Source organism: Diceros bicornis, chromosome 27, assembly GCF_020826845.1.
Source record: "Diceros bicornis minor isolate mBicDic1 chromosome 27, mDicBic1.mat.cur, whole genome shotgun sequence".
Classification (NCBI taxonomy): domain Eukaryota; kingdom Metazoa; phylum Chordata; class Mammalia; order Perissodactyla; family Rhinocerotidae; genus Diceros; species Diceros bicornis.
This window is the reverse complement of record NC_080766.1, coordinates 42,389,453-42,412,629: the sequence shown is the minus strand read 5'-3', so window position 1 is coordinate 42,412,629 and position 23,177 is coordinate 42,389,453. Positions and strand designations below refer to the sequence as shown.

At 53.3% G+C, this 23,177-nt stretch overlaps 1 protein-coding gene across 3 annotated transcripts in view; it reads right to left on the bottom strand.

Annotated features, from left to right (window-relative positions):
- The window catches only part of PDE9A (phosphodiesterase 9A), a 91,379-nt gene that overhangs the window by 5,181 nt on the left and 63,021 nt on the right, over positions 1-23,177 (bottom strand). For all 3 annotated transcript variants that reach the window (XM_058523164.1, XM_058523162.1, XM_058523163.1), the window contains exons 7-14: positions 20,238-20,322; positions 13,701-13,782; positions 12,083-12,157; positions 7,823-7,909; positions 6,795-6,899; positions 6,491-6,573; positions 5,185-5,341; positions 2,085-2,198 (exon numbers count right to left, since the gene is read on the bottom strand). In XM_058523164.1, coding sequence (XP_058379147.1) covers positions 2,085-2,198; positions 5,185-5,341; positions 6,491-6,573; positions 6,795-6,899; positions 7,823-7,909; positions 12,083-12,157; positions 13,701-13,782; positions 20,238-20,322 — 788 coding nt within the window. The remainder of the gene's footprint in view (positions 1-2,084; positions 2,199-5,184; positions 5,342-6,490; positions 6,574-6,794; positions 6,900-7,822; positions 7,910-12,082; positions 12,158-13,700; positions 13,783-20,237; positions 20,323-23,177) is intronic.

Sequence of the window (23,177 nt, the reverse complement as noted above, 5' to 3'; positions counted from 1 at the left end):
GGAACGGAGCTTGGCTGCCTCCCTCCAAGGATGAGACCCTTTCATGCCGCAGTGGGCACCCTTGCAGTCTGCATTTAGACCTCCCACCCGGGGAGAACAGCGGGCATCACTGGACCCCCAAAGGATCAGAATCTTTTTTGGAGGAGGCCTGAATGGTAGAAAAGCCCTTTTAACACAATGACATTTTGTAATACAAGCTATACATTGTAAAGTTCAAAAATATCCTCTTGATTATTGAGGATACACAAAAAAAGTAGAGAGACGGTATTGTTAGGAGGCAGAGGTTCAAAGGGTGACGAAAAGAAACCCTGAGGTGGAGAGTGCTGGGACTGAACGAAGTGACACGTTTAGCATACAGGGTGAAGGGGACCCTCACGTAAGAGCAGGGAGGGCACCCGACACCCCTCAACTCTGGGGAGGGAAGCAGGAGTAGGGACCGCAGTCCTGCCTGCCGACTCCCCAGGGAATCCATTGGGCAGAACTCCGATTCTATCTGCCCCCTCTGGCCTGGAGTCAGCAAATTAAATGAGCGTCCAAGGTGGTGTTGGCTTCGGCCTCTGCTCCCAAGCCGGCGTCTTCCCTGCATTAGCCAGGGCGCTCTGCCCAGCCCCCCATGCGCTTTCTCCCCATATGCATGCCCTGGCTTAAGCCGCCCTCCTGTAGAAGCCTCTTCTTCCCCGCTGTCCACACCTGAGTGTTTGCCCTTCCAGGTCCCGCTCTGGGCCCTCCTTCCAGGCTTCCTGACCACCCAGCCCCAGACGTGTCCCCACAGCACTGCACTCGCTCATGCACGTCTGCATTTGGGCCTCCTCTGGGGGCCTTGGCGAGGCCTTTTACTTTGACCCTGAATGTGCATTCCTGCCCGTCCCTCTCTGCCTCTCCTGGCCCCCAACCCTCATCTGGTTGTGGGGGGATGGGACACTGGGTAGCTAGTGCCTTTTTGCCCCTTGTTTGCACAGCTGCAGTGAGGGAATAAAGGCCTGATGGTTCCTTTCTGCTTGGCCCATTGTCTGGCCTCCTGCCCCGTCTCCCTCAGCTGGCCTTTCCTCACAGTTCAGGGGGAAAAAGAGGCACCCAACGGGGGTACTGTCTACTCTTCCATCCCTGTCTTCATCCTTCTCACCCTTCCTGACATCTCAGAGGGCGAGGAGGCACCTCTCATGTTCCACTCGTCTTCCAGAAGCAAGGACCTCCTTCAACACGGCTGCATCTCTAATTTCCATCTCGGTGAAGGGATGCTGTGGGAGGCCCTGGCTTGGGGGGGGATCTGTCTTCCTGCTGCTTAGTTTTTAAGAACTCGAGCTCCTTCCCTGCATACTTTGTGTATTAGCTATAATTCAGTTTCAGGGAGTGGATGGTCCCTGGAGGGCTTGACCCGCGGGGACTGGATGATCAGAAGGTCAGCCAGCTCTCAGCAGGATGTCCTTGTTAATCGACTTCCAATGATGGAAAGCAACGATGTGGATTTTAAACACTCAGTTTTGAAAGAGTGAGAAGGCCAGAAAGTAGACTTAATACTGAGACAAGACTCAACATAATCCCCTTTCTCTCTGACGACTGGGAAGGAGAGTTCTCCTGCATCGTCCTTGTCACCAAGGGCAGACACAGGTGACTCAGGCACACACTCCTCACTGGTGAGGCTCCCCCCCGTCTCTGGTCGCCCTGCGCCGGTTATAGACGGGTGCCCCAAGCGTGGGCCAGGTGGGGTGCTGTGTCGGAAGGTGTGGGGGTCCCACCGGCTCCCTGAGTTGCCCTCCTAGAGGCTGGTTTTCAGTGTCTTCCAGGCCGTGCCTTCGTGGGAGAGCCAACTTTGTTCTCAGGAAACCAGAGCAAGATGAATGGCCTTCGCCCACTTATCCCCTTCAAACCAGCATGAGATGGAGGAATGGGAAACACTGTCTTTAAGCAGGAGAGGGGCCCCTCTAGGGGGCTTTCCCTGGTAAGAGGTGTGACTTTGAAAACTAGCTTTATCGACACCTCACTCCAAGGCAAGGTGAAGAATTTTGGTTTCTTGGTGTCCAGGCTAAGCTGGAGGCTGGACACATGCACCAGGCCCCCCAAAGAGGTAAAACAAGCCTCCTTACAAGAGTCATGTGCTCCTCGTTGCTGTAGTCAAAATTCTCCATTTTTTCTTTGAAAGAATCTATAATTTCTGCATGCCTTGCCATGTCAGTGGCCAAGATCAACGTGATCATTCCCTGAAAAGCGAAAGAGCAAAGCGTTAGCGCCGGGCATAATCTCATAATCACTCAGCGAGCGCCTACCATGTCCTGAGCCCTCTGCACACATTATTTCATCCAGCCCTCCTGTCTAAGAATCACTGTCCTAATCTTTAAGATAAAGAAACGAGCCCTGAAGAGGCTGAGGGACCTGCCCAGGCTGCAGCTGGTGAGTGGAAGGCTAGGGGTTAAGCCCAGGTTGGTGGGTGCTGGTGACCCCTCACATGAGGTGTCCTGCCAGGATGATGGCAGGCTTAGCGCTGCGAGTCCTTGAGAGGTCTGGTGGGGGGTTTCAGCCAAGGACAAAGGCTTCCCCTCGATTTAGTAATCTAGATACATGCTTTGTTCCTTCCAGATCTTGTTGTTGGAGGTCAATAAGTGGTTTTCCAAAGGTATTTTTTTTCCTATTGTCTAATCTGTATGTGATTACGTGTGCATATATTGCTTGGGAATGATCAGAGTCAGATTATATTGAATAGCATTCTTCTATTAACAGATTTGTAAATGAGGATGCAATAAATTTTTTAATATAAATGTTTTATTACCTCGTTAACCAAATATTGGTTTAGGAGAAGTAACATAATTCAAAACCATGACCATCCATCAATCCACTCATCTATCCATCAATTTGTCCATCTACTCATCCATCTACCTGTCCACTCATCTGTCCGTCCATCCATCCATCCATCCATCCATCCATCCATCCATCCATCACCCATCCATCCATCCATCCATCCATCTGTCCATCCGTCCGCCTGTCCGTCCATCTGTCCATCCATCCATCCATCATCCATGCATCCATCCATCATCCGTCCATCATCCATCCATTCTTCTATCTGTCTATCCATCCAACCATCCATCAGTCCATCCATCCATCCATCTATCCATCCATCCATCATCCATCCATCCATCCCACAAACACTTACAGAACACACTTCTATGCTGGGTATGGGGTTCTACTTTTCCAAGAAAATAAAGCCACAAGCATCAATTAAATATAGATCACCTCAAACGTATTTTGGGGGAGAGGGAACATCACTGGCATTTTGAATTGTGCAATTTCTCTGTAAAGAGTCAATCGCTTTATTAGTGAAGGATCTATTCTCATGAGGAGTTATCCCTCAAAACATTCAATGACAAAATATTATTAAAAATTGGGGCAACTGATTTTACCCTCAGAAAAAGTCTCATTTTAACCCAGTAAAGTGTCTGAGGCAGGACAACCCTGTGTGTCCCCATGGTGGATGGTGTGAGGAAGATCCCTCCACAGGCAGCCACTCTTCCAGGCAGGCGCCCTCCTCCCCTGTGGGGTCTGCTGTGACGTCCTCCACTAGCCAGGCGCACATGAAGGGGAGGTCAGCTGTTGTGATTCCCCAGGTCGTACTCCTGGAGAGCTCCTCCCCGGGCAGCCCCGGGGCAGCGGCGCATGCAGTCTTTCCCTTCGTGATTCGTCTCTTTGCGGATGTCAGAGAAAGACTCGCTGTGGCTTATCACAACAGCACGTGGCACGTGCTTGCCGGGTGGTTCCACACACGTGGGAGAGAGGCCAGAAAGCCTGTAGATAAAGGGGGGGCTCATGGTACCCAAAATAGTGATTCAATAATGACTGTAATTAAGCATTGCGTTTAGCTCTGAACTTCCTGGAAGCGTGGACAGGGAAACAATGGTTTACGTGGCTGCTGTTCTCTGATAAAGTGAAGCTTATCAGCTCCCCAGGAGGAGGATGAGCCTTTTCCCAGCACCGGATTCCAGAGTCTTTATCAGGTGCATCTTGAAGCAAGGCCACTGAGACCTCGAATGGACGAGGTTTCCTCCGTGCAACAGCAGGACATGGCTCCTCAGACACTGACGATGGCTCCCACTATCAGCGTCCCGAGGCTGCCAGACAGGGTTCCACACACTGGTGACGGAGAACACCAGGAAGGCACTCTCACAGTTCTGAAGACCAGAGTCTGAAGTCACGGCATCGGCAGGGCCGTGCTCCCTCCGAAGACTCCAGGGGACATCCATTCCTTGCCTTTTCCAGCTTCTGGAGGCCCCAGGCATTCCTTGGCTGTGTCTCCATGACCCCAGTCTCTGCCTCCGTCATCACAGGGCCTCCTCCTCCACGTGTCTGTGTCTCCTCCTCTGTCTTTATAGGGACACTCGTCATTGGATTTAGGGCCCACCTGGGCAACTGAGGCCAAGCTTATCTAGAGATCCTAACCTAATTGCAGCTGCAAAGACTCTTTTTCTGAATAAGGTCACATTCACAGGTTCTGGGGGTCAGGAGGTGGACACACTTTTTTTTTGGCAGAGGGGGGGCTACCAGTCAACGCACTGCATTCCTCCAAGAGATCACTCTGATCTTCCCTCCCTGAAGGAGAGGGTGGAGCACAGAGCTGTGTTCCTGGGACCTCCTGCCTGGAGGAGAAGTTATTTTTGGTGAGTTGTAAGTGTTTGCTTCAGGACAAGTGGCTGCTCTCACCCTCCTTCTGACATGCCCAGAGAAGCACAAAGGTCTCTTATCTGAAGTGGGCAGAGGGCTGACTGAGTCACGGGTTGCAGGGACAGCAGTGGGAGGTTAGGGGGCAGCGGTCAGGATTCTGCTAGGTTGGACCTGTGTCTGTCCAGGGCCTGCCGTGTACTCATTGTGCTGCCCTAACCTCTGGAAGCCTGGCTTTCCTGGGCTGCAAGATGAGAAAGGACTTATCTCAAAGGGTCAAGTTAAACAGCGGAGGTGGAGAGCTGGTCAGTAGAATCCCAGATACACAGGCCAAGGGCGGGCACCTCTTCCTGGAGCACCACTGGGCCTTGGAGGAGTTGGGAAGGAGGGCCGGTTCCCTAGAATCCCTGACGGGCACTGCTGTTACCGGGAGCTCCTGGGAGCCTCAACCACTGGAGACGGGTTCTATTCTGTGGTCATGCCCACGGTCTCCCACAGACGCCCCCCACTCTGCCGTCAGGGCGCCCTCACCCCGCACACCTGTCTGATTTGCTTGAACCCGTCCGGCTGCACGCTGGAGAAGATGTTGCACTCGGGCTGGGCGAGGATCTGGAAGGCCACGGCACAGTGGTGGTTCTCCAGGGGTGAGATGTCATTGTAGCGGACGGCCAGCTCTGTGCGGGCGTTTATCTGGTACCTGGATCAAAGGAGGAGAGAGCAAAGGAGGCCTCAGGAGCCTGCGCTCGGAGGACCTGTACATCAGGCAACATGGCCGACGTGTCTAAGGAAGCGGTGCCTGGAGCAGCTGGAAGGCAAGCGTGATGGGGCTGGGAGCTCAAATCTCCTGGCTCTCCTGACGATGCTGTCCCTGTAATAGATACCCCCAAGTTGTCATAGAATTACTGAATAGACACCACCAATAAACCTCAATTTCTCCCATTACAGGGCCCTGAAGGCACTCAGCGCTTCTTTACGGCACCTTGCAAAAATTTTCAATATGTGCAAAAGGCAGACACTTGAGAGAAGACTCAGGCTGTATTTGCACGTTTGATGCTGTGGTTAGGGCCCCTCTGCTGACCCCCACCTTGTACATCATTGCGAGTGTGAACTGGAATGAACGCCCATGTGGAAGCACGACTTCCATACCTTGGAATCCGCTCCAGTCCCGACAATGATGGCAAGGTCCTCATGCATATCTGATGTCATCATACAGACAATAAAATTTGATATGCAAATACACAAATTTGGTAGAAAAAACCAATGTGTCACTAGGAATGCAAAACCAATGCCACTCGGCCGGGACTTTGCCAGTATGTAGGGTGGAACTCTGCGCCTTCGCCCCCAGCCCCCCAGAGGCAGGAGTGGGACAATGTTCCAGTAAAGCTCGGCTCGTCCTCCTGGCCCCCATGGCCTACCGTGGACCCCTCCCCACCTCCTGCTCCCCTGCACCCCTTCTCTAGCTCAGTTCTAGCCTTTGGCCCCTCTGCCTTGTTCCTGCTGGAAATAGGCTGGGGAAGCTGCCCGTGGGCGGAATAGATCCAGAGAGCAGGGTGTGGGGGCTGCCCGCCATTCCTGTCCACGTGCGGGCATCACTCCCCGTTCAGGGGGCGGGAGGTTCCGGTACCGCTAGGGCTCCGCCTGTGCAGATGCAGAGCCTGCAGAGGGGTGTGGCAGCCCCTCGGGGTTTGCCCACGGCCCTGGACAGAGCCCCAAAGTGGGGAGCTGTGACCTACCAGGGTGGAGCTGGGGCCCGGGAGGCCTTTGCTGGGAGCTCCAGCTTGGAACTGGCCTGTGTGTTGAGCTGAACCAGACAGCCCTCTAACAGGAAAGAAAATCATGTACGTACGTGTTGTTGTAGCCTGGATGATCCAGATCATGGCAGATGGCCGCTGTCATCAGGATCAAGAGATCCATCTGGGAAAATTTCTCCTGGATCAGAGAGAGGGTGGGATGGGGTGAGGAGCGGACTGGGATGGGTGATATGGACAGGATGAAGCACCTCCCGCCGCTGGCCTGGGGGAGAGGACCCGCCCACTTGCTGGGGCGGGGTGAGGAGGGCCAGCCCACACTTGCTCATTGACAAGGGTGGGGGTCGCGTCCCTGAGCCGAGGTGCTGCGTCCCCTGGACGAGGCTCCCCAAAGAGACCCACCTGGAGACCGCAGAGCCAGATCATGCTGTACATCATCTGGGCCACGCAGAAGCAATGCCGGAAGTTGTGGAAGGGGTTGTTCCTGTAGTTGTCGTGCACGCAGAGCTGCGAGAGAGAGAGAAGAGAGGGTCCCGACTGCCCGCTCTCCTCTCCAGCTGCCCGGGCACCTTCTCCCCGCATGGCCCGCTGGCTGCCGGCTGTTCCGATGCTCCCGCCCCAACCCTCGTCTGAACCAGAGCCAACAGATTTCCTCACCGAAGGTAAGGATGTCCCATGGGCCACACTGTGGACCCGGAGGGCCGGTGTGGCGACAGACCTCCCCGGGGCTTTCCCCTGGACTCATGCACCGGGGTGTCCCCAGGGGAGCCACACGGGGACGTGAAGCTGGGGGAGGGCTGGGGTTACATGAGGGGCTCTGGGTCCCCAGTCACCACCACACCTTTAATAGCCTTTTACTGTCTGGTTCTGAGCAATATTTTATTTAAAAAAAAAGATCTGCTGCTAAATACACACTCACACACATACCCTCTCCCCACATGCCCACACTCACACACTCATATACATACTCACACACACATACTCATACATACTCACAAGTGCACACTCACACATGCATACACATACACACTCATACACACATGCTCACACACTCTCACATCAGACACACACTCACACATGCTCACACGTTCACATACACATACACACCCACACACTCACACACATGCATACACTTGCACACACACACCTATACACATACTCACACTTAGACAAACATGTTCACATACTCGCTGCTGCTTTAGAACACACTGCTTTGCTTGTCCCTCCCTGGTTCTTACTACTTTCTTGCTCACCAAACACTGAAGAGTGTTTGGCGGAAGGAGAGACTGGCTGAATGTCCCTGCATTGCTCTCATGGAGATGTTGCCTTCGTTTGGAGGAAGCCCAGCGCCATCGGGAAGGCGCCACAGCCCATTCCCGTGTAACTCGATGACACTGCGTCCGGGAGGCACGGGAGGGGCTGCCACTTACCAGCCACCTCCTGAGCGTGACGGGGTTGATGCTGAAGTCTCTGACCAGGCCGAGGTCGTGGTACATGTGCTCCAAGCAGCTCAGCATCTGTGGGCACAGGAGAAGGGTGGCCAGCGGCATGAGGGGCCAGCCTGGCCCCCCGCCGTCCGGGGGCTGCCTGTGGGGCGAGCCGGGTGGCTTCCCAGGCTCCAGGCCTGTCCTCAGAAGTAAGCCCTCCCGTCCTGGGGCCCCTGAGAGTGAAGCTTGTCGACTGGGGGGCTTCAGGATCCCCCAGGAGGGATGAGAGGGTTTGAAATGGCAGCTGGGTTTCAGAATTTCACGCGAGGAGGGACAGCGGCTGGATGAGAGGGAGCACCTCTTCCCAAATGACCACATCAGAAATGACCGCGTTCATGTCTACACACGGCAAACAGTCTCAGCGGATCGACACCACAGTCCGAGGCCCTGGGACACAGTTCCATCTGACGCAGACCTGAGAACAGTGCCTTCACAGACACAAAGGCCCTGAGCTTGCCTGAGCCTGGGGGATGAAGGACTCTGACGACTTACATCCCAAACACGCTTCATCATGCCCCTGGGGCCTGCTGGGGCCACACACACCTTCTGACGCGTTAACTGTAGTGTCCGAAGGGGAGCCTCGCTCTGGGCGAGTGTCCCCTCCCAGCCCTTATTTCACTGAGCTGTCTTCTACAGAAATCCCCGCTCAAGTCGAAACAGATTTTGTTTCCAGTCCCAAAGACGATTTATTGTCACTGTTGCTATCTACTTAAATACAGCTCAGAGCTTTGGAGCCAACTAAGCTGGGGAAGAAAGATTACATGACTTTTTAAAAGGGAGAGTTTGACAGAGCAGGCCTTGCTTTCTGGGAAAGCAGGTCTTGGGTGGAGAGCCCAGGGAGATGGGAGATCTGCAAAGCGGGGACAGTTTAGATGTCCCCTGGGGCACAGGGCATGACACCAGCCAGTGCTCCTTTGCCTGGGGCTGCACACCTGTGCCCTGCCTGTCACATCCTCACACCCACCAGCTGCCCCGGTGCCTGCACAGGCATGGCTGTCCCTGTTGGAGCCCCGCACGGCTGCTCATCTGCCTCTGTTCACCGCCGGACCTTCTCTAACCAAAAGGGCATGTTATGGACAGATCTGTGTTCCCCAAATCAATGTGTTGACCCCTGACCCCCACGTGACTGTGTTTGGAGAGAGGGCCTTGAAAGCGGTAAGTAAGGTTAAGTGAGGTCATAGGGTGGGCCCTAATCCCAGATGGCCTCCAGAACTGTGAGAAAATACGTTTCTGTTGCTTAAGCCCCCAGTCTGTGTATCTGTTACAGCAGCCCCAGAAACTAATACAGGGCGTGCTATGGAAAATGTTACATAACATATGAGAACAGAAAATCCTGCAAGTCAGGTGAATTTCTGCAAATCCAATCCTCTAACTGAAGCATCGAGGAGACGGCTATAGAAGGACCACCTGTCAGAGCAGAGACTTCTGTGGCATTGGAAAAATCCATTTTGAAAACTGGAAACTACCCCACATGCGGCCACATGTGGGAGCTTGGGAAGTCACGGATGGAATGTCCTTGAAGCTAACACACACTCATCTTCCTTGAGTGGACAGTACAGATGTAGACTGGGTAATGTGCACAGCACTGGGTTTGAAGACGATGGCCCTTATAGAGTGGTGGGAGTCCAGGGCCCCAGTGACGAGAGGCAGGCTGGTGTCCAGGCCTCTGGCCAGCTGCTGCCCGGATCACCCCAGCTTTGCCAGCAGCACGCATGCCCAGTCAGGGACCTCACTGTCCAGAGCCGCTGGTCCCGTCACCATCCTGGATGCCGGCCCTCAGGACCAGAGGGCTATAGCTTCAACATCCCTTGCTCCCTGCCCCACCAGCCCCTACGCCCATATGCCGCTCAAGGCGCTCTGACGAGCTGCAATGTTTGCTGTGAAATCAAAGTCAAGAGGCAAAGACGATTGGCAGACGAAACCATCTGGCGCCACTTATGTGGCACACGTGTGGCTTTGGAGCAAAAGCAATGCATCTGTGCATCTGTCCCTGCACTGGCAGCCCCAGGGCTGGATGATGGTGGGGGGGGAGGACGCATGAGACAACGCAGGGGCCCCCACAGCCTTGAGCCTGGCGCTCAACAGAGGCGGCCACCGTGGCTCTTCCGCAGCCCTGGAAAGAGCTCTGATGGAGAGGCTGGCGAGGAATAAGAGAGAGCAGTGTGAAGTCATTTCCTTCCTCTGGTGATTGGGAGGATGCGGGGCTGGGCCCCTGGGTGATGCTCGGCACAGCGTCACCCCTGCTTGAAGGGAGAGGTGAACCAACACCACCCTGACGTTCTCGGGGTGCAAGCCGCTTTGTGGGTGGCCAGATGCAGTTCTAGGGGCTGGGTGGGCTGTTGAAGTTTTCAGATGTGTCACTTTGGTTGCTTATCTTTGCTGCCCACGGTCCAAAATTCACGGCATCCCCAAATTTGCCCGAGGCCAGGGCTCATGTCTTTGAGCATCTCTGGTTTGTCCCTGCAGGCAGTTGGATACTTTCTGGAAACACCAAAGTCCCTCACTAACCCCGCCCCCACCCCGGTGCTGTTGAGATGTGCTGCAGACACTCTGGCTGGCAGATGCCCACACAGAGGCCGAGGCCACCTGCAGGGAGCCGCCTCCCTCCTCTCACCCTGGACCTGGCGCCCCGGCCCTGCCGGCAGCTGTACACACGCCTGTGTGTCAGGGGACAGAGAGGCGGCGTTCCCATCACAGATGCGTGAGGGCGGTGTTCCCTCTCTGGCCACAAGTAACCCTGCGCTCAGAGGAGGCAGGAATGGCAGCGAGGGTCTGTTTCCACGAGGGGCTTTGCCTTCAGGGGCCCCGGACTTTGCTCTTACTCCCCATGGGCTGAAGTCCAAATGGTTTCTGGGAGCGTGATTTTCCTAGATGTGCTCCGGGAGTGGTGCTTGTCCACCTGCTGGAAGCATGTCCACCACTTCGCCTTCTAAGCCATGCTGTTGTGTCCCTGCCCGTGGACAGGCTGGCCTGGCTCCCCTGTTCAGTGGGTGCCGTTGAGACCAGAGGTCCCAGTGCTTCTCTTGGAGGATCTAACTCTTGTTCCTCCTGGCTGTGCCGCCTCCCACACTCTCAGTCCATTTCTGCTTATGCATTGATCTAGCAGGTGAGGGCTGCACACTTAAAGCGCCTCCTCCTTCTTAAATTTCCACGCTCTCATCCTGCACGCTACCTGGTGGCTGGATGCGCTGCAGCACACGTGTCCTCTGGTTCCATCTGCTATAGAACGATCCCTTGGACAGAGGCTGGCACGCAGCTCTTCTCAGGGTGAACTGGGGTGAGGTGGAGGCGGGATCTGCGCTATTCTGGCCCGTGTTGCTGAGGCTTTTCTAAACCTGGGAGCCGTGCAAATGACAGTGCTTCACTTAGGAGATGCCGGCGTCCCAGGCGCTGGCGACGGTGATGGTGAATGCTCAGGGCACAAGGTCCCCACCTCCTGGGATCTGCAGAGATGTCACTGCTGCTGATCTTGTCGAAGCACGAGCTAGCTTGGGCCGTCTTTCTGCATTTCTGTGTCACCGAAAAGCTGCCAAGAGTCTGTAGATTTTGTTGGGCCTCACGATGAGGGACTTTTTGTTTTCTTGGGGTTCAGAAAGAGAGGGGGATAACTGATATTATTAGGTAACTAGACTAACTAAAAAAAATTCTCCATTTTTGTGTTTTCTCAGCAAAAGGGAAATTTTAAAGAAACATCTTGCTGCCAAAAGTGACTCAGTTCCCCAAATCCTGCACGTCCACTTATCCAGCTGCTGCATGGCTGCCTGTGCTGACGACCCTCTCCCAGCAGAACTCTCCAGCTGAAGCCCCTTTCTTGAAATATTTCTCCACAGCGTAGGGGTCTGCCTCTGGGTTTTGCTCCTCTGGGGGCACAGCAGCGGGCCGCTGAGAGGGCGTTCGCAGGATCAGCAGATGGCCCTGGGGAACTCACGGTGATGCTCCATGGAGGGTGCTCCGGGGAGGGTTGGCACCATCAGGGGCCCAGGGTTCAAGGCCCCTGCACTGTATCACCTGCTCCTCTGCTCTGACACCCCCTTCCTGAGTCCTGTCTCAAGGGCTTTCCTGAACCTACCAAGGTAAGTGTGGATTAAAACCTGGAGAATCAAGTTAAAAAAAGAACAGGGAGGAAAAAGCCAAGGAAGAGCGATGGGGGTGTTCCTCGTCAGGTCTCCGTGATGCTGGGACCTGGGAGGCTCCCTCACTCACCTCGTTGGGCTCCCAAAGCCAGACGTCAAAGGTGGGCTTCCGGAGGGCTTCTATGGTCTCTGGAGAGAGCAAGTACTGTAGAGGACAGGAGTTCAGTGTTAATTGGGCAACCTTAGCCTCCGTGCTGGGACCAAGGCTGGTGACCTCAGAGAGACAATGGATGTTTTCTTTCCTTTCTCCTAGTTCCCCTTTCAACGACACCCGAGTACAGACTCAAAGCCTACATTCTACGAGAATTCTGGAAAGGGCAAAACTGTAGAGGCAGAAATCCCATCAGTGGCTGCCAGAGACAGGGCAAGACTGACCACAGGCCGGGGGCTGACCACACAGGGGCACGAGGGAACGTTTTGGGGTGATGGATATGTTCCCCATCTTGATCGTGGTGGAGGTTACATGACTACATCAGTTTGTCAAAATTCACAGTATTCTGCACCTACAGAAGATGAACTTCACTGCACGTAAATTACATCTCAATAAACCCGACTTAAAAAAATACAATAAAGTGAAGTCAAGGGAAAAAAATTCACTTGGCATAAATTCAAATACTGGCTAAGAAGCTATTTTGAGTTTCTTTTTCATGGGAACCCATCACCGGCTTAGCTGTGGGCTCAGACAGCACAGCTTGCAGAGGGAGGCTGGTTCTATGGAAGACCGGTCTAGGTTAAGTTGTCATAGGAAGCAGAAGGCCGCTTTAGACATAAGACAGGCCTAGTGTTTTGGGATTAGGTAGTCTTCTCCTAGGCCTTTTGTTTAGTTGTTTATTTAAAAGGAACTGCTATGGAGGACTGACACCTTTTATTTTGGACCTAGGCTGGGCCTCGTGACTCCCTGGGGCAGGAGCGCTAGTGTCCATCTGAAAACCTCGGATAATATTTAGCGCATCGTTTGGAACCAAGGGGGAAACCCCTGACAGGGCAGCTCCAGAAGGCTCTTCGCCGCTGTGGGAACATCAGGTAGCAGAGGACCTGCCTTGTGCAAGGCCCAGGCCTCCTGTCTGCAGCACACGCGCGGCATGAGCAAGCAGAAGCCCGAATCTTAGTGCAAAAATATGTTAAAAATCGGTTGGGTCAGGATTTCGCTCCCTCACCAGATGGGTGACCACCATCATGAAACTCTTCTTTTGTGGTGGTTTGAGGACTCTCCCCTCAATTCCCAGGGGACTGCCACTTTAACAAGGGCCCGGGGGCTCTTGGAACTGAGAAATCTTTGTGACAAAAAAGCAAAACTTCTCATAATAACTACGTATTATTCAGGGACAGGAGATCCAATGAAGCAGATTTTAAATAATTTAGTTAAAAATTAAAATTCTTTAAATAACATTTGAGTGTAAAAACCATTGATCAAGCCAGCGATGGGGGCCGGGCACACACCAGCGAGGAGCTCTTATCTCCTGGCACAGTAAGCTGGATCTGGGACCACTTTGCTAAACAATTGTCGAAGAGAAAAAATACTCTGCCTAAGAATAACAGGAATGTTCCCCAGCCCAGGGCTGGGGCGGGAGCTGCTTTTGCAAACGTGCAGACAGCAGGGCCCCAGGGTAGCTGAGGGTGAGGGGCCCCATTCCCCGGGGCTGTGGACACAGAGCTGCTGTTTCTTCAGAGGCAGAATTCCATCTTACCTTTGGATAAGTGGGGACATCGCGGCGAGGTGTCAACTTCTTGTTGTTATCCAAAAAACTATACTTACAGGGACAGCTGGTCCTGAAGAGAAAAGGTCAAGATTAGCTCTGGCGTTGCAGCTTCCAGCTTGGGGTTCACCAGGACAGTGGACTGTGGGGACCTCAGCAGAGCAAAAGCAAAAACACCAAAACCAAACCAAACCAAACCCCACAACTCCCCTTTGGTCTTCTTTGTTATAGGAGAATCAGTCATAAAGCCTGTGACACCTCATTGCTAACCCCCCAGGGACCCCACCTGGACCTCCTGAGATAATATTGGGCTCTTGGAAAACATGCCATCTTCATTTTAGACAAGTTTCTAGAAATCTTTTTTTTTTGCTGAGGAAGATTCTCCCTGAGCTAACATCTGTGCCCATCCGCCTCTGTGTTGTATGTAAGCTGCCGCCAAAGCATGGCCACTGATGAGTGGTGTAGGTATGAGCCTGGAAACCAAACCTGGGCCACCAAAGAAGCGGAGTGTGCTGAACTTAACCTCTAGGCCACTGGGGCTGGCCCCTAAAAATCTTTTTTTAATAATGCAAGCAAAACACTTTTATTCTCAAAAATTTGAACAACATAAAAATAGATAAAGCAGAAAAAAAAACCTAAGTCCCCACATCACGCACTTCTTTCCTCTAAATCTCACACTCTGGAAATACCCTCTGTCAACAGTTTGAGGTATCCTTCCAGAATTTTCCTAGGCATGGAGATACATGGACAGCCCCTTGTACTTCTAAACAAAGATGGGATTGAACCAACCTTATTCTCTTGTAACTTGTTTTTTCATTTAACCTATCGCAAACTCATTGCGTGTTGCTTCAGAGCTGAACGTCATGAAAAAGCAGCTCCTCCTCTGGTCCTCCAGGGTGTGGCTGTACCACACGTTATCAGTCCTGTCCCCAAGACGGACTTCCAGGATGTCTCCAATTTTCCCCATTACAGCATGTTGCTAGACGAATTTGCTATCTGACTCTGTTTTTCTTCATTACTTAATATCAACTTATCTTACATAAGAGCAGAACAAAAGGAGCCAGGTGTGCTTTGGAGGAAAGCCACCTTCCGATACCAGGGGAGGGTGTGCTGGCCTGTGGGGCTGGATGTGCGGGATCCACATCCTCCAGGAGATCTGGCCGTCCCTGGCCCCCTCCCCGCCTGGGACCTTAATTTCCTTGGACGTGAACATGCTCTCCATCCTCTGACTGATCAGGGAGCAAGACAGTGTGTCCACACCCCCTTGTTTGAGATTCCCGGGCCGGTGGGCAGGGGACAAGCATATCAATGTGAACAGAGGAAGCTCATGCGATTTGCAAATAAAGTTCATCCTCTGGGAGAGCAGAGTAAGAACCATAAAGAAATTCACATCCTTTAAGCCAGTGTGTCTACTCTGGGGAATTTAAGAAAAGAATTAGACGCAAGCAAGCAGCTTTGTGTACAAAGGTATTCACTGCAGTGTCATCTGTTGTTACAAAAACACAAAACCAAACCAGAAACCACCTAAATGTTCCCAAATGGGAAATAATTTAAACCATTACAGTAAATCAACGGGATGGACTATTACGTGAGCTGTAAGATAATTATGAGTATTATGTGAAGCAAGGGACTCTTAGGTGAAAAGGGAAAAGAAATGTTGCATCCAATATGTACTAAAAGGAAATGCATTTTTTCTATGAGGTAAAAAGAACACATTTGGTGGGTGAAAAACGAGTGCTGGACTGTGGCTTTCTGGAAAAACGTGTGAGCTATTTATGTTGGTTAAAATTGATCTATTTATTGTTCACAATGTTGTAAGTGAAAAAAGATTACAACACAGCATTTCTTAGTTGTTTTTCAAAACTAGATATCTACTCGTAGAAAACATCTGGGAAGCTCGGCATCTGGATTTCAACTGGGGGAATTGTGGCCGCTGTCATCATTCGTGACTCGCCCCCTCATCAGTATAGTCTGGAGGTTTTACAAGGACGCTACGCTACTTGCAAACTCAGAATAATAAATCTACGTCCTTTTTGAAAACAGAGCCTTCAATATTATTTTCTTTGCTTGCAAAAATCATCAGAGTTGCTTATGACAGCTTAATGTGCAGAGGGGGATTTTAACACAGATTTAGCAAAAGAATAACAAAGCAAATCAATGAAAGGTACCAACCAAACGATTTCCACGGTCACCCCATTAACGAGAAATCCCACTGACACATTTCTGAGCAGTGACAAGCTTGGTCTGTGCACTTACGAAAACAGATAGCATCATCATGCTTTCTTTTCCGCCTTTAACCTCTTTTGCATAAACATGCACACATGTGCCATCCAGGTAAGTCCTGCGCATTACCCAGGAGGGTTGTGGAAGCTTCACCAAGCAAGATGGTTTGACTGCTGGAATCCAGCTGCTTCTTTGAAAATCCCAGTGTTGGGAGCGCCCGCTGGGTGCCTGGTGACTCCTGTCAGGGCCTCCCCACCTCATCAGGCGGCCCCTGCCTGCTCCCTCTGCGCCCTGTTGCCACGGGAACCAGCATCCTCCAGCCAACAGAGCAGCTGGCACGGTGCCTTTTCATTCTATTTGGGGCAAATTTTTGCTTCCATTTCCTGGGCTCCCAGCCTTCCCTCCCCTGGGGCTCAGTCCAGTGGTCAAGGCCATTTGGTTGGGATGAAAGGGGACATGACACACCCCCAGAGCCATGAGATGCCTCTCAATGCTCCTGCAGCCCTCCCCTGCCCCAGGTAACCAGCAAGCTCCACTCTGTGCTGCGTCGGTGCTGGGGGCCAGCATTCCGCGGCCCTCAGTGAGGCCTGGCCCTGCCCTGCATATGAGCCGGCAACTGGGCCTCTCTCCTATTGTGGGGGAGCAGCCTGATCTGGGGGTGTTCGTGAGCCTGCGCACACCCCGATTGCTACCCGCTGCTCCCCGAGAGGAAAAGGCAGTTCTGGTCCATGCAGACCCCTGGCTCCGAGGCCCTGCTGGGGTGTGCTGTGTGTGGGTGAAGTGGGTCAGCACTGCGGGCTCATTAGTCATCTGTGTGGGCACAGGGCCGCGCTCAGCCCGGCCTGGTGCCTTTGTCCTCTCTGCTCTCCCAGACGAGGCAAGATTGCCACTCAGCTGGGTTGACATTTCAGAAAGAGCTGCTCCGAGGTGCAATTTCTCCCAGGCGAAGTCCCATTTTAACAAGCCTGGTCCCGGGGATGCTAAATTGCTACATGGCACCCTTGCACGACTGAAATGGAACCCTACCGTCAACAGAGACAGAAGGGGTTGCCGAATGGCTCACAGTTCTCCATCGGAGTTTGTTTCTCCATAAAGAAAAGGGGAAGCACTGTTCGCTGTTTGTGTGGGGCACGGAGCCTGCTGGGTTCCTGGACTAGGGTCTGGGGTGGGCCATGCTGCTGTGGATTAGACCCGAACCCAGACACTGGGCTTCTCTTTTCTACATGTGTGAGATTTTTATCCCGTTCTGTTTTTGATTGAAGAGTCCCATTTGCCCGTCTCTCACCTACGTGGGATGCTGTGAAAACTGTCTGCTGAGAATATCTCCTCTACAGGCGGAGAGGGCGCTGGGGCATCTTCTCTTTGGATTATGGCGCCGTGAGCTCTAAAAATGGACTCCTTGGGGGAGGGAGGAAGAGGCCTCACTCCTCGCGTGGGCCCAAGCGCCCACCGTGCCTCCGCTCAGCCCACCCTGCCCCAGGGGCGCCTGCAGATGACACCTTGCTTCCTGGCTCCTGGGTGGGCCTCCTCCCACGGGCTCTGAAGTTAGTGTATCTTCCCCATGTGGCGTGCTATGGGTTGAACTGGGTCCCCCAAAGTCACATGTTGAAGTCCTAACCCCTGGTACCTGTGATGTGACCTAATTTGGAAATAGGGTCGTCACAGACGTAATTAGTAAAGATGAGGTCAGCCTGGAATAGAGTGGGCCCTAAACCCAACGATGGGTGTCCTTCTAAAAGGGGACATCTGCACAAAGAGACACACAGGGAGAAGACTGTGTGACGACAGAGGCAGGGACTGGAGTGAGGCCTCTACGCCCCATGGAAATCTCAAGAATTGCTGGCCACCACCGGACCCTGGGAGAGAGGCCTGGAACTGATTCTCCCCTCCCGTCTCCAGAGGCAGTGTGGCCTTCCAGACACCTTGATCTCAGACTTCTGGCCTCCAGAACTGTGAGAGAATAAAGTGCTCTTGTTTTAAGTCCCCCTGCGTGCGGTGCTTTGTTACAGCAGCCACAGGAAACTAATCAGCTTGGACAAAACTGTTTTTTCCCTGCAACCTGAGCCGCTGGGCCAGCGCACGCAGGGAGCACACCAGGCGCGGCACACCCCCATCCCCGCGCTGCTGCTACAGAACGGGAGGAAGGTGGAGGGGCCCGAGGCTGCTGGGACACGGCAGGCGCAGGGCCAGCGAGGTCGGCGGCTCAGGACTCACCCTGGCTGCTGGGGGTGGGTGGCAGAACGCGGTCATTTGAGAAGGGCAGAGAGGCTGCATTCTAAAACCGCCCCCTGCAAGCGCTCTGTGGGCCCCGTGGACGAGCACAGGTGTGGGCAGGTGATGCCCACAGAGACTGGAAAGAACCGGAGATGGCGCCAATTCAGCCCAAGAGACACACCCTCTGCGGGGAGGGGTTCGGCAGCCCGTTGCACAGACGAGGGGCTGAAGCCGAGAGGCAGTGCTCGGGGAGCCTTTAGTTTTAGGCTGAAGACCAGAAGGATCTTAATCCTCTTCCCCCAGTGCTGCCGGACGAGGCTGGTAATGCCAGCAGTGTTGGACCCACAGTCCCCTTCTGAGGCATCCTGCCCCCACTTGGCCCTGGGCAGAGGGCAGCTGTGCCAGGCAACTCCTGCGGTACGTGGCCCTGATGGGCACCATGCGGGGCCACCGTCTCACCACAGCAGATGTGGCACTCAGCCACGGCAGCCCGTCCGAGGCCGGTCGGCAAGGGGCCTGGCTAGTTGGCTACTTGGCGTTTCTCACTTGGGTGTCAGGACTGGCCGAAGGACGGAGGTCCAGCATGTGGCAGCTGGGGCACGAGGGGCAGCCAGAGGGCTGAGCTGAGCCATGTATGGCCAGGGGCACTGTGGGTCTGAGCATCCTTCCAGCTGCCAAGCCAGATCCCAGCCCCGGGGGTCCACCTGCGTGGCTGCCCCGTGTAACGCCAGGGCTCTCACTAGGTCACATGAGGGACTCATCCCTTGCCCCCTAAAGAGCCTCCCACTGCGGGGATGGCAAAGATGAATTATTTGCTCACAATTTTCCGGGGTCACAAACTCTTTTGCCCCGACGTCCCCCAAATCAAATGGGATGAGGCATCCTAACATCCAAATTGGCTGCCAAGTAAGTGTGACATCAGTGTGGCATGGTCTCTGTGAGACACATGCCAACGTGGCTCTGAGCCCATCAGGCTATTCTCCAAGCCCACTCTGAGGCCGGCCAGGCCTGCCGGGACTCTGATGGGACAGAGCTGTGACCATCAGCTTTCCCTCCACCTCCTGGCCCCTGAAGACCCTTCCGTGAACCCACACTCCCTCACTAAGCAGGCTGCCCTCAATTTCTTAAAATCAGGGAATGCTCTTCATTATGGCAGGTGACCCTCTATAAGACAATGTGACCTATTTGCACAGGGCTGTCCTTAGGCTCATCAGTCCTCATTAAATCCCGCTGAGGCCAGCCCTCCCCTCAGCAGTACTCAGCAGTGTGCGCTCGTAGAGGGGGAAGATGGGCCACATTATAACCATGGGGTCTCCTGGACGGGTAACTAGGGGCATGAAGAGACCACAGGAGAGCAGACAGGCGTAAGCTGGTCCTTGTAAGCAGAGGACTCGGCACAGCCCCGCACACAGTAAGCACTCAATGCGTGTGCTGTCTGTCATCCTCTTTGCTGCCATTGTGCATTTCCGCCCTCAACCTGAACATCTGCTGTGACCACGGTTTTGGTAGAGGGTCCTGTTACACAAAGAAAACCATTTTCGAGGGGATGTAATGAAGCCTGGGACATTTTTTTCACGAATTTCGGCACCCTGGGCCACCGCGCGCTGGCTCCCCAGGGCACCCTTGTTCCACAGGACAAGTGATTTCTGTGGCCAGAACGGCTGGAGGCCTCGCAGCATTGCTCCCCTGACTGCTGCTTGCACTGCGGGAATGTCCAACCGGCATGGGGCATCTGGGGCACCAGGACGCTCGTCCCCTGCAAGCCAAACGCCTTTTTCCTTTTATTGTTCCCTTGCTTTAAAAATTGAGTCAACGTCTTTCAAGCTGGGTAAGTTAATCCTACACTTTGATGGGTGGGAGGATCACCCCCTTTTATACGGAGTCATCCTCCCAGCCTCCATCTGCCATAAACCCTCTTTCATGATAAGAAAGCTGTGTCATTCACAAGCAAATCCCAAGTGAAGAAGGACTGTCTCCAGACTGCGCTCGCTCCAGTCTTGCTTTAGGGAGAACAAAGCCCCCACCCCCGGCTGCCCCGGCGGAACTCTCCCCCAGCCGGCTGCCCTTGGGCTCACCCAGCACAGACCTTACCTGTTGCTTCTGGCTGCCAGCTCCTCCCTCATCTTTTTAATGTCACTCTTGCATTTCTCAATCTCCACCACTTTTAGTCCTTCCACTGGCAATAAGGAGAAACAAGGGGGTTACCACGGATACACACGGAGGATCCTGCAAGGCTGGTAACAGGGGGCTAGCTCCCCGTCTCCCCGTGTCCCTGGGAGGAGAGCTGGCTCAGTGCAGTGGTCCCTACTCCTGCCCAGGCTGCTGATATTCAGGTCTCCCCCTCATTCAGCTCAGCCACAACTGACTACCATCACAGGCCTGTTCCACGGCTAAGCGTGAACCCTCGCGTGCATCTGTGCAGTGTCTACAGGACGGAAGCCCCTCCTCCGCCCAGCTCCCGGAATCTCGGCTCTTCTTGCGCCCACTTCCCGCTTTCTCTCTCTGTACTCCTAAGCACCAGCTGAGGACACGGGACGAAGAAGTCTTTGATCCCCAAAACAAAAGAAAAGGGGAGATTTGTGGCCTCCGTGTATTAAAATGCATTAAAAGGGCTCCATGGGCAAAACCACAGCTTTCCCAGCAAGGATGAAAATTTCCTTAAGATAAAAGCTTTTCATTTCAAGGTCCTCACTGGAGCAATTAACCAGGAGAAAGTGTTGATTTAGAATGGATAAGAAATAAACAGGGCAAGTTAAGGATGAGCAGATCCCAGGCTTGATCCCATTCCCAGAGGCCGCGGCAGGGGCGTGCCTCAAAAGTCAGGACTCCAGTTTTCACCAAACGATGAACTGGAGCTTCTGCCCCCAAGTGAGTGTTCAACTTGAGGATGCTCCCTTTGGCAGGCTGCGCGGCGAGCCCAGAAATGCTGCCATGGGGCAAGCAGCTTCGGAAAGGCTTTCAGATGAGAGTCGGTTCATAAGACATGAAAAAGATTAGCTTTGTTACTTGGTAATCACATCTCAAATTTTATGCAGAAAGATACTACCCACGGTGTCACTCTATTCCCCTTATCATCAAGCGTGGCTCTGCATATGCTAAAAATAAAACGAGGGTGATTTCCGAAAGAAAAGCGAAGAAACTCGGTGACTTGCTGGTTCTAACACTCCCGCGCCCGCAGGAGCTGCTGCAGCTCTGGAGGGCGTGCGGGGAGACTCTCCGAGCGCAGCGCCCTGGGCAGCCTGGCTGGAACCAGAACTTCCCTCGGCAGGTCTTCTAAACACTTTCAGGGTCAGGGGTCAAGTAGGGGCAAGGCTATGTGAAAACATTTCTTCTTCCTGCGCAAAGTGACGGGAATCTGGAGATCTGACGTTCGGATCTGGCCCAGGTGACTTGCCTCTGTGCCACGCAAGGGTGGCTGTGTAGGCAGCTCAACAGCCTTCTCCGCTCCTCCTCTGCCACGACAGGGGGACCAAACTGTGGGGCCTTAAGTGCAAGTGGCTGGAAGCTGGGACGTGGGGAAACTCAGGGAGCTCGACAGTGGGTGCTTCCTAAGAGTCCACACCTTCTTTTTGGAGTGGGGTGTTCTCAGCGCTTTCTTGTATCGCAGACCTCATTAGGAAGTAGATGAGAGCCGCGGGTCCTCTTCTGAGAAAACGCACATGAGCACAGCCCCTTTAGTTTGCATGAGGACCAGGAGCGCGCCTTGGCCTCCCAGGGCACTCCCAGGCCTTGCACCTCACTGCAGGAGGCTCACCCCGTGGAGGAGGGAACCCCAGGGGAGCTGTGTCTGCGGTTTGCCGCTAGGACACTGACGTCAGCAAATGGTAGATTCGACGTCAGTGGCAAGAAGGAGCTCAGTCTCGTTGACACGTGAAGGGCAGAAAATTCCAGAAAGTGAATAGATCTGGAGAAGAGACCCGGCATGTGGTATAGACTTTGATCCAAAAAGTGAATAGATACAGGGAAGAGACGAAGCAGGGAGAGCAGAGTGCACACAGGGCAGCTGTGCCCTGCCGTGCAAGGTCCATGGTTACATTCATGATGTTTTAAACATCATTTTTATGAATGCAAAATAATATATGATCGTTGTAGAAAATGGAGGAAATAGAATCTCAAAGAATATCTTAAAATTTGTCTGTGATCCTATTGGCCCAGAAAATAGCTCATTTAATATTATATATATTGGTGTGTATCCTTCCAGGCATTTCTCTCCCAATCCCCCATGCATTCTAAATATCTATCTGTCTATTCTTAATTTTAAGAAGACAAAAATTGGGATCATGCTATTTGTTCTGTCTTCTCTTTCCTGACCAGTAAGTCAAGGACACTCCTGTGTTAGCAGCCACCTCACAGCTCAGGGTTTCTGGTGGGTGTGTAATGCTTGACTGTATCAGTATTAGAGTTGATGTAGATCAGATTCCGTGGCCATTTATTGGGGTGATGTTCAAATTAAGCCTTTTGGGTGACACAGTACTATATCACTAATTTGAATCCCAGAGATTCAGAATTTACGGCAATTACGTTTGTGAAGAGCCTGGTTGCCAAAGAAATTGATAGTGAGTAAAAAGACGGCAAAAGCTGTGCATTAATCAAGGGAACAGAAAAACATGTCACGGGATTAAAGAGCCAGAACAGAAGGTGACGCCTGGAGATGGTGAGAGAGTACACGGCAGATTTGGGCACCAGCAGACTGGGGCTCCTGCCCTGCCTTCCTTTCCTGACACCTGGCTGCCTTCTGGAAGATTCCATAGTTCCCCTCGTTGACCCGTTCCAGCCCCACCTTGCCCTGTCCCAGGAGCTGGGGCCTCGCCCCCGAGGATGCCTGCACAGACCCTGGTGAGAACTCCAGAGTCGAGACTGGACATTAGTTTCACACATCATGGCCCCACTCGTCCACCTCGAACTTTAACATAGGGGGGCACAGACAAGAACCCCAAACTACAGCAGAGGCTCCCCCAGCCCCACCCAGCACTGGAGGGCCCCTGCTTATTCCCCCAACCAGGCACGGGCCCCCGGACAGGCTGACTCGCA